Raw genomic sequence first — 10997 nt, 5'->3', positions numbered from 1 at the left:
AGTGAGTGGTAGCTTCTCGTCTTGTCTTGTTCTCTCTCCCTAGTCGTCTCGGCTTGACATCATTACTCGACGTCATGGATCTCGGCAAAGAGCCCATCGTGGCTCTCGGACGGCTCGTGGCGGGTGGCTGCGGCTGCCAATCCCCGCAGTCGCCGAGTGGTGTAGCGGGTGGCGTACGCGGCGGCCCACGAGGTGTACGCCTCGATGGTGGTGCCAGCCATGACAATCATGCGAGTCTGCGGGCCGAGCGTGTCCGAGCTGTTCATCGAGCCAGCCCGGAGCGAGAGCATGTTGGTCGAGGCCGAGGCGTCGACAGCAATGTCGATCGACTTGCCGCGGGTGCCGTTGATGACGAGAATAAAAAACATGGCGCCAAAGACGTACGTCCACAGCGTCATGCCCTCGCCGTAGTCGGCCGGCGAGCCGCGGCGGGCGACGAGGTCGGCCACCACCCGCCGCGCCACGTTGGCGTTGGTCTCGGCCTCACGGATGACAACCGGGTGCGCCGACGAGAGAGCGAGCGTCAGTTTGGTCCGCCCGCTCAGATCGGGCGCCATCGGGAGGACCACGTACTCGGCGCTGGGATCGTCGAGCAGGACGTCCATGGTTCGCGACCGCCGCGCCAGCGGCGACACGCTCCCTACCACGGTATACAGCCCGGGCCCGCGCCGCTTGGCCACCAGCACGCCGATGGCAATGTATGCGTACGCCGTCGCCTCATCAAATTGGCGGTCCGACGCTTGCAGGATCTCCAACGCCACCCAGGTCGGCGCCGCAACTGTCACTTCAAAGGCTGACGCCGTCCACGGAGCGGCCACCAGCTCATTGGTGGCGAGCGGGACTCGATACTCGTGCCACGCGCTGTTGAGCATGCAGACCGAGACCGCGCCAAAGTACCGCAGAAAGTCATCAAACGACATCCAGAAGATGCCGTCCTCCGACGCCTCCGAGTACACCTCGAGCTCGCGCCGCATCTCTGCTGTCCACAGCGCCGAGTGGTCGCTCCAGTCGCCGCGCCACTCGCTCGCCCGCCCGCTCCCGCCCCACGGGTTGCGGATCTGCATCAGCCACAGCGAGCCAACAGACCGCAGCTGGAGCAACGAGTACGCATGGTTGTCGTTGAGTCCGACACTTTGATACACCTCGCTGCTCAGCCCGTGCCGCCCGCACGAGAGCGCCACCAGGTAGCCCGACTCGTGCCACGAGAGCAGCTGACCCCACAGGAGCTCCGGATCTTCCGCAGAGAGCTCGTCGGGTGCCGACGCCGACGTCGTCTCCAGCGAGACTCGGAGCGTCGGTGCGCCGGTCAGATCCTGTAGCGCTTCCGTCGAGACGCCGCCAGCAATCGCGCGGTAGCTGCCGTGGAGCTTGGCGTACGCCTTTTCTACAAGTGGGACCCAGAGCTGGTTCCGCGCCGCCTGCGAGTACACCAGCCGGCCCGAGTTGGCATCGACCGGCAGCCAGTCGTCGACCGTCACCACCCGCCACTCGCCGTCCTTGCAGAACCGGAACGAGTACACGCCCTCGGAATTGAGCTCGGGCGTGAGCACAATGCGCTCGAGCAAGCCCGGCCGCTCAGCAACAAGCGCCAGCGCAGAGAGGAACCAGCAGTCGCCCAGCGCGCCCTGCTCGATGTCCTGCGACGACGCTGCGCCTAGTCCCGATGCGAACAGTCGCCATCCCTGCCGCCCTGCCCGCCGGATGTGCTGCGGCCGCGCCCACATCTTCTCGCGTCCATCAACCGCCTTGAGCGCCTCGGTCATGTTGCCCCCGTAGAGTGAGACGTCTGTCGGCGGAAAGTCGGCGTCGGCAAACGGAGCAAGCCCAGCTTCAAGGATGGCCATCAGCCGCGACTCGGCCTCAGCCACGTCGCCGGCCAGCACCTCCTCGGCCGACGTCGTCGGCACCCACCCATCCGCGAGATCCGCTAACGAAATGGCCGACTCTGCTGATGCCAGCGAGCTCTCTGATGGAAAGGCACGCCGCGTGTCGAGCGGCGAGATCGGCGTGCCCGGCGTGCCGCCGTCCGGCCGCTTCACCCTCACTTCGCCGCACGCCTCGCACATTGCCGCGCCGACAGAGTTGACAAAGGTGCATCTGCGGCACGCCCAGCCGACCGGCGCGGTGTGCGCTGCGCTTGCGCTGCTCCCGCTGTTGTAGCCCGACGGCGCAGCAGTGTCCCACGCGACCTCTATCTTGCGCGAGACCGGCGGTTCGCTCGGCTGCAACACCAGCGTAGTCGAGATTGGCGCCAGCCCGGCACTGGCCTCGCCGCGTGCAGGCGTGATCACCACCGTCACATGGACCTCTCCCTCGAGCTTGCGCGAGTACTTGAACGGCGGCGAGCGGAGGAGGATCTGTGCTGGCTTGAGCGTCGGCGGAAAGTGGAGTTCGACACTCCCGATGTCCGGCCCGCCCTCACCCGCAGCGACCACCTTCATCCGCATCGTCCGCCCGCTCGTCTTGTATGCAATGAGCACACCACTTGTCAGCGCACCGCCAGACCCGCCACTGCTACCATTGCTTCGCGAGCCGCCATCACGCCCCAGCGGCGGAAGCGGAGCAAAGCCACATACAGCGCATGAAGCGCCCACACGCTCCAACGGATTGGCATAGGTACACATCGGGCAATGTACAGTCAAGGCCGATGTCGATGCCGATGTCGATGTCGATGTCGATGTCGACGTCGATGTCGATGTCGATGTCGATGCCGATGTACCGCTCCGCCTCCGACTGCTCTGGCCACCGCCGCCCGCCGACGACCTCGGCTGGCCTGCAGATCTTCTGGAACTTTGACTCGGCTTGGAAGGAGGACGGGGAGTCTCACAAACTGCGCATGCCGTGCTTGACAGCGGGTTGTCCAATGTGCACGTCGAGCACGACCACATCAGCAAAGTGTGCGACAAGTGTGAGGAACGGCTGCCGAAGGAATGGCAAACTCGGAAGGAATTGGATGGCCGACTGGCCGACTGGCCAACTGGCCTGTGCCCAAGGCGGGATCATACATAGGGAGAAGAGGCTTGCCCATCATGCGATCATCATAAATTGGGAGGTGATGAGAATCAGGATTGGCATGGGAGGACGGCCGAGTAGTGGAGGAATCGCGGTTGGGGTATGTACCTCCAGCAGTCGCGGCCGTGTCCGTCCGACCCTTCCAGGAGATGGGCCATGACGATGGAACAAGCTCTGATTATCGAGGGTAGATCAGAATCAGGCGAGTTGCAAGACACAAGTACACTCTCACACACACTCTCACACACACACTCTCACTCTCTCGCACACCCACACACCCCAAGTGCATTTCCATCTTCAGCGATGACGATCCTTTATACGCAGAAGCATTCCCGTGACATAGGCAACATCACCTGTCATATCTTCAGATCTCGAAAAAGATCCCCATTTCTCACCACACTCCCTTTCCCACCCTCTCTCACCCTCTCTCTCTCCATCGCCCCCCCATCCCACCCCACTATCCACTGCTCCTCACCCCCACCTCTCCATCCATCCGTAAATCATCACCATCTCCTCATCATCCACCACACAGCCGCCCATCCCCCTCTGGGGAAAAATGTCACAGCATTCGCTGCTCTCTGCCAAAGTGCCGTGGCTCATGACTCCTCCGCCTTTCCCCGCTCCTGCCACGCCGCCGCAAACGGGAGTGTATTTGGGGGATAGGCATTCGCTTCTCTCTCCGGTTAGCAGAGATGAAGAAGGCCATGACCATTTGCTTGACGGGTGTGGTACTTGTTGTTGTCTACATGGTCATGGTCGGTATCTCCAGTCATGCCCATGGTGCATACACCAGTCTGGTGGCAAGGCCTGCATGGGCGGACAAGGACCAGGTACGGGCAAGGGCAAGGGCAAGGGCAAGGGCAAGGGCAAGAGCCACAAGGGGGAGGAGGAGGGGAAGGGGAAGGGGAAGGGGAAGGGGAAGGGGAAGGGGAAGGGGAGGGGGGTGGTCACTCACAGCAGTCACCATTCTGGAGGTAGGACGGGCTGACGTACCTTCCGCCGTCGACGGCCACTTTGGCCTTGGGCACACCGTGCACACCCGGACCAGACTGGTGTACGAGAGTGAGCAACAGTGGGCTCAACAAGTTGCTGGTCAAGGTCAATGTTGGTCCGTTTTGTGCTGATCTCATTCAACCAGCGGCGTTGGCCCTCAAGCGCGGCTTGGCAGAGTTGAAGAAGAACGATGCCGTGCTGTGGGGCAAGCTGACCGCATCGTGCGTCTGCTGTCGGTACATCTCGGGCAAGACTGATCTCTCCAACCACTCATGGGGCTCGGCATGCGACTTTCGTATCGATGCTCAACTCGATCCTTATGGTGATGGCCTCGTTCAGGAGGGCCTCATCGACCTGTATCCGTTTCTCCATGACGAGGGTTTCTACTGGGGTGCGGGCTTCGGCTTTCCCAGGACCAAGAACGAAGACGCCATGCACTTTGAGACCTCGGCCCAGACGTACGCGGGCTGGCAGGCCGATGATAGCCTCAACCCAGACACCCCCTGGCCCGTTCCGGCCTCGCCACTCAACGAGGCCTCGTGCGCCTGGCCGTTGGTTCCCGAAAACGGCGCTCTCTGGTCTACTGGCGATCCGGCCCAGCCACTGGCGGTTGTTGTCCAAGCGCTCCTCACCCACAACTGCCATCGCGCTACTGCTGACGGCAAGTATGGATCTGGGACCAAGGCCAAGGTCCAGGCGCTGCAGGAGGATCTCAAGCTGGCGACGACTGATGGCCTGGTCCGGTCCGAGACCTGGCGGGTTCTCTTCCAGCCGGCCGAACTCGGCGACTCGAGCAACGCGGTCTACGCTTACAAGTATGCGCTAAATGCGCAGACCGGCACGACGCTGGCAGTGACTAACACGTACGACTCGGCAACTCGCAATGCGGTGACGTCGTTCCAGGCCGCCCGCGGCCTGGCGCAGACCGGCAAAATGGACCTGCCCTCGTTCCAGGCGCTCATCACCGGGTGCTCGGGAGGAGGCAGCTCGGTGCCGACGCCTGCGCCGACGCCTGCGCCTACCCCTGTCCCTGCGCCAACGCCGTGGCCGACGCCTGCGCCGACGCCGCGTCCAAGCCCGGCGCCTACACCTGCGCCCACCCTGCCGCCGACACCAACGCCTGCGCCGGCGCCTGCCGGCGTCTACTCTCAGCCGGTCGCCATTCCGTCATGGGCCGATGCCAACCAGAACGGGCTCACGCGGCTCTCGTCGTCGACAGCTGCGTCGCGGTGGCCGTCGCCGTGCGCCTCGGCAGGCCTCGACGATGTGATGGCCACGCTCAACGTCGGCCCATTTTGTGCTTCGGGCGCGCTGCCTGCACTCACCGCGTTGCGCACAGCCTTTGACTCACTCCGCACTTCTGACCGTGGCCTGTACAATGCCATGGGTCTTGCGGCGGACGCGTGCTGCTGCTCTGCGGGCACGCTTGCGTCTTTTGGCCTCGCCTTTGGCTTTTCGCTCGACGGCGCGAGTGACGCGCCGGCGGACGCGACGACGCTCTCGGGTCTGGTCTCATTCTACCCGCACGCCCACGCAGCGGGCCTTTTCTGGTCGCCGGCGCGTGCGGCGTTTGAGGCCTCGTCTCAGGCGTACGCCACCTGGGCTGCCGAGGGTCGTCTTGCTTCTGGCGCCGTCTATCCGCTTCCCACATCGCGGTGGAGTGATGCCGTGTGCGCGTGGCCGGTCACTCCTGCTGGCGGCGTGTTGTGGACGTCGGGCAATCCGGCGTCGACGGTGGCCAAGGCCGTCCAACTCCTGGTCTCGCACGGATGCCACACCACCACGCCTGACGGGCTGTATGGGAGCGGGACCGCGGCGGTGGTGGCGTCTTTCCAGGCTGATTTGAACTTGCCAGAAACCGACGGCATCACTCGGGCCGCAACCTGGCGGGCGCTATTTGTGTCGGCCACTATCGGCGACTCGGCCCCCACGTCCGGGCCTACCGTCTCCTCCTGGCTGTTGCCGGCTACTCGCTTTCAGACTCTTCGACCTATGACGCTGCCATGCAAGCCGCGGTGGCCGCGGTGCAGTCCAGCGCGGGTTTGACCGTCAGTGGCGAGCTGAACGACATCGCCACGCTGCACGCGGTCTTGGGCGGATGCAGCTCGGCGAGCACGCCAGTGCCAAGCCCAACCCCGAGTCCCAGCCCGGGTCCGACACCTTCGCCGACGCCGCGACCGACACCCGCGCCGACGCCGCGCCCGCCCCCACCTTCGCCGCCTCCGCCAGTGACGACGCTTGTGGCGACGCCGGCGCGACTGGCGCGGTATGTCCAGCGTGGCCAGACTCCCAACACGGCGCTCAACGCGCTGGCCTTTGTAGGCGCGCCGTGTGCGGCGCCCGCTGCGGCGCCGGGCTGCGCCGCGGTGACAAATCCGAGCATCACCGCGGCGCTCTTTACCACACGTGTGGGGGCCAGCTGCGTCACCGGGCTCCGGCCGCTGGTGATGGGCGCGCGACGGGCGCTTGCAGCTGCTGCGGCGGAGATGCCGTTTGTGACGGCGGCGGTGTCTGTGCCGTCGGCTTCAGTGGCGTGCTGCGCGGTCGAGGCCGGGACGCTCGCCGACTCGTCGTTTGGCGCGTCGCTCGAACTCGCGCTCGATGGCGTGGTTGATGCCGTCGGCGACGGGCTGACGCAAACAGGGCTGGTGGATCTTGCCCCGTACTTTGTGGCCGAGGGCCTGTGGTGGGGTGCGGCGCGGATGCCCGAGGCGTCGGCGCAGTTCTCGCTCTCACTGCAGGCGTTTTCAATGTGGGCCAACGCCGGAGGTGCAACCGGCTTGATAGACCTGCCAACGGTGGCCGGCGAGCGGCTGCCTACAACCCCGGCCGGCGGGCAGCTTTGGTCGCCCGGAGCACCGGCGTCAGCGCGGGCCGAGGCAGTCCAGCACCTCCTCGGATTTGGATGCCATCCGGTCACCGTCGACGGGCTGTACGGGAGCGGGACGCAAGGCGCCGTGTTTGCGCTGCAGACCGACGCCGGCCTGAGCCCGGCCGACGGCATTGTTCGGGACGCGACGTGGCGGCTGTTGTTCCAGCCGGCTGTCCGTGGCGCGTCCGGTGCCCACGTCGCCGCATATCGGGCGCTCCTCGGCCTCGGCAGCGGTACATCGTTTGACACCAGCATGGTCGCCGCAGTCGCCAGCGTCCAGTTGTCGGCTGGACTCGACGTGACCGGCGTCGTCGACGCCGATACCTTTGGAGCCCTTATCCGTGCCGCTGCGTAGGCCACTCATTATTTCACCCAATGGTCCGCATTCATGTTAAAGCATAGAAGCAGACAGGTTGCTGGTCGACGACTCGCCGCCATCGGTTTGCCACAGCCCGCCCAGCAGCTGGCCTTGACCGTCATGAGCTGCTCAGCTGCCTGCCGCCAACATTCGAGCCTTTGAAGCATCGGTTTGGTCACTCGTCTCAAATTGGCCAGCGGTTGTTCGGCCAGTCCAACGACGACGACCATCCTCCATCAGATGCTCCGAGGAGGAAGGAGCCTGTCGGGGCATGTACCGAGCATTGGAAGGGTATTGGCAAGCATGGCATGGAGAGCAGGTAGCATAGTACCAGGTCAATCACTTGCCTCACTCTGTCGGTTCTCCAGCACTGCGCTGGGCGCTGACGCAGCTTCAGACTCGGACGCGGCAAGCCAATCGCCTCGCCCGCCACTCTTCCGTGCCACTCCGCTCAACACGGCAACGACGACTCATGCTGATGCCCGCCCACATTCAGAGCCAAATTCATCGAATGGCCTGGGCGAGGCCGACCGATCGCTCAACTCGGGCGAGTTGGATGGATCGGGGGGAGAGACGGGTCAGCCCGGAGAGGCTGGTGCTCGTGGTGCTGCAACCCGCTCTGTGCTCGACATGGACTATCTTGCCTCGGCGAGCTCAGAGGCTGAAGCTCGTATGGCTGCTGTGGCGGCTCGTACAGGCAGGTCCGTTCCACAGCCATCAGCTCTGCTGCGAAAGGCGGCGGTGGCCGTCGGGTCAAAGCCCTCTGAGCTCATGATCGACCCAGCCATCCGCGACGCCAAGCTGGCCGAGTACCGCATGGAGATCGAGCTGTTTGGTCTCGCCGATGGCACAGCAGTCACCACTGAGCTGTTTGAGGAGCAGCTGACGCGCGAGACGCTCGCGCTCGATGCAGCCGTGGCAAAGTACAAAGAGCAGGCGGCCAAGGTGACCGAGCTGGGTCGCGGTGCAGAGCTTGGTCCCGGCCAGTCGCTGCTGCTCAAGTGGTTTGGTCCGCTCGCCGAGGCCATCGGCGAGGAGCAGCGGCTGGTGCGGACCCGCGAGGGCTCATCCGAGCGCGCAAAGTACGGCCATCTGCTTGCGCTCGTCGAGGCCGACAAGCTGGCGGTCATTACCCTCCACGAGCTTGTCGGTCTCTCGCTCGCCTCGGCCACGCAAGTCAAGTTTGTCAAGGCGTGCATGGCTGTCGGCGAAGCGGTCGAGGCCGAGGTCAACCTGGCTCGGCTTCGGCGCGAGGACCGGTCTGCTCTCGTCCGGCTCAAGCCCAAGCCCTCGGTTTCGGCCGTCAACGCCTCGGCCCGCTCGCTGCTCCCGGACTCGTCGTTCCACAAGGAGGGCAAGCTGCACGTCGGCGCGGCACTGATCAAGACTGCGCTGGCGACGTGCACGGTGGCGGTGCCCGACGGCGGCCATGCCGCCGCCTTTGAGCACCGCATCGACGTCGGCCGTGGCGGTCGCAAGACCGGCTGGATCGCCCTCCACTCGTACGTGCTTGACCTGGTCGAAGCCGGCCACCTCGAGGTCCAGCCTGCACCGCGGCTCTCGCCGATGCTTGTCCCGCCGCGGCCGTGGACGTCGCCGTCGTCGGGCGGCTTCCTCTCGCTCCCCACCTCGGTCCTTCGCGCCAAGTCGTACGTCCAGCAGGAGGCCCTGCGTGGCGTCGGCATGTCTGAAGTCCTCGATGGGCTCAACGCGCTCTCGGCCACGCCGTGGGTTGTCAACGCAAGGGTGCTCGAGGTCATCCAGGCTGCGTGGGACGCCGGCGGCGGGCTGCCGTACGTCCCGTCGCGGGCACCGGTCGACGATCCGCCGCCGCCGCCGGCCGACGCGCCGGCCTCGGAGCACGCCGCCCACCGGAGAGCCATGGCCAAGGCGCGGCAGGCACGCAATGATCTGACCTCGCTCAAAGCCGACCTCGACATCACGCTGCGAACGGCGGCCGACCTTGCTGACAAGACCGCTCTCTTCCAACCGACCAACCTTGACTTCCGCGGGCGCGCCTACCCGGTCGCGCCCACGCTCAACCACCTCGGCTCGGACCTCAAGCGTGGCATGCTCATGTTTGCCGAGGCCATGCCGCTCGGCGAGCGCGGCTGGTTCTGGATGAAGGTTCACCTCGCCAACGTCTTTGGCTTTGACAAGGCGTCCAACATCGAGCGTGCAGCCTTTGCCGACGAGAACCTGGACAAGATCCGGGCGTCGGCGGCTAATCCGCTCGGTGAAGGCGAGTACGACCGTTGGTGGCTCGAGGGCGAAAACCCGTGGCAGACGCTGGCGACCTGCTTTGAGATCGCCGCCGCCGTCGACTCGGGCTCGCCGGCCGACTACAGCTCGCGGCTGCCTGTCGCCCAGGACGGCTCGTGCAATGGCCTGCAGCACTACGCTGCACTCGCGCTCGATGCCGTCGGCGGTGGCTCGGTCAACCTTGTCCCCGGGCCGGAGCCTGCCGACGTGTACTCGGACGTCCTGCGGGTGGTGCTCGAGGTCATCGACCGCGATGCCGCCACCGGCGTCGACATTGCTCAGGCCGTCCAGGGCATCGTCACCCGCAAGGTTGTCAAGCAGACGGTCATGACCTCGACGTACGGCGTGACATTTGTCGGCGCTCGGGCCCAGATCGAGAAGCAGCTCGGCGTTCTGCCGGAAGAGACTCGCTTTGCCGCCTCGTCCTACCTCGCTCGCACCGTCCTCAACTCGATCGGCTCAGTCTTTGCCAACGCCTCGCAAACCATGTCGTGGCTCGCCAGCGCCGCGCACGCCGTGGCCAAGACCGGCGAGCCTGTCCGCTGGACCACTCCGCTCGGCCTCCCGGTTGTCCAGCCCTACGTCCGCGAGCAGGCGCAGCAGGTGCAAACCGTCCTGCAGGCTGTCTCCCTCCTCGATCCGCGCGAGCAGCCTGTCGCCGTCTCCAAGCAGCGCTCCTCCTTCCCGCCCAACTTTATCCACTCGATCGACGCCACGCACATGCTGCTCACCGCCACTGCCTCGCGCCGCGCCGGCATCACCTTTGCCTCGGTCCACGACTCGTACTGGACCCACGCCGCTCGCATCGACGACATGTCCGCCATCCTCCGCCGTGAGTTTGTCCAGCTCCACAAGCGCGCCCTGCTTGAGGATCTCCGTGCCCAATTCCGCCAGCGCTACCCTGATGTCGAGTTTGAGGACCTCCCCCCGCGCGGCGACCTCGATCTTGACCTTGTCTTGGAGTCGGAGTACTTTTTCTCGTAGCCGCCGTACCGTGCGTGCACCTGCAGCAGTACATCCCACCCCTTCCGATCCCCCCCCCCCCCCCTTCCGATCCCCCCTTCCCCCAGCCATTTGATCAGGCAGATGAGCTGGCCAGTGGCCAGTGGCCACGACGACGAGTCAGCCACCAACCACCGCACTTGACTCGACCAGAAGAGCGACAAAGCGACAGAGCGAGCGACAGAGCGACAGAGCGAGCGACAGAGCGAGCGACAGAGAGAGGGAGAGAGAGAGAGAATGGCTGGAGAGGTGCCTCGGCGAAAGTGCCCCTTTGACGAGACTGATGAAGCAGGTGCAGGCGGGAGTATGTTCCCGCTCTCCGAGGTCTACGTAACAAAGTCGCAGTTCAAGTGGTCGGGCAAGTTGGTCACTGGTCCGCCTTCGGCTGTTCCTGGCTCCTCCGTCCTGGCTCTGGCCATAACCTCCCTGGTCTTGTATATGGGTTGGTTGGATGTCTTGCTGCCGGAGGATGGCTCATGGGCTTTGTGGGGTACGTCA

The 10997-nt window shown here is 65.1% G+C and overlaps 2 protein-coding genes across 2 annotated transcripts; one reads left to right on the top strand and one right to left on the bottom strand.

Moving 5' to 3' along the window:
* Nucleotides 1–62: 62 nt before the first annotated feature.
* On the bottom strand, nucleotides 63–3372 carry AMSG_08901 (calpain-15; the record flags this gene model as incomplete). The annotated part of the gene is made up of 4 exons (XM_013898982.1): nucleotides 63–2511; nucleotides 2621–2773; nucleotides 3291–3324; nucleotides 3366–3372. 4 exons carry the CDS (start codon nucleotides 3370–3372, stop codon nucleotides 63–65), a joined length of 2643 nt encoding a protein of 880 aa, XP_013754436.1.
* A 332-nt stretch (nucleotides 3373–3704) lies between these two features.
* AMSG_12214 (uncharacterized protein) lies at nucleotides 3705–10481 on the top strand (the record flags this gene model as incomplete). The annotated part of the gene is made up of 5 exons (XM_013899036.1): nucleotides 3705–3771; nucleotides 3806–3842; nucleotides 4086–5831; nucleotides 5861–7228; nucleotides 7604–10481. 5 exons carry the CDS (start codon nucleotides 3705–3707, stop codon nucleotides 10479–10481), a joined length of 6096 nt encoding a protein of 2031 aa, XP_013754490.1.
* Nucleotides 10482–10997: the final 516 nt, after the last annotated feature.

The sequence above is a fragment of the Thecamonas trahens genome (genome assembly GCF_000142905.1).
Source record: "Thecamonas trahens ATCC 50062 unplaced genomic scaffold supercont1.49, whole genome shotgun sequence".
NCBI lineage: Eukaryota > Apusomonadida > Apusomonadidae > Thecamonas > Thecamonas trahens.
The sequence above is the reverse complement of the archived record's forward strand: the minus strand, read 5'-3'. Positions and strand labels throughout refer to the sequence as shown.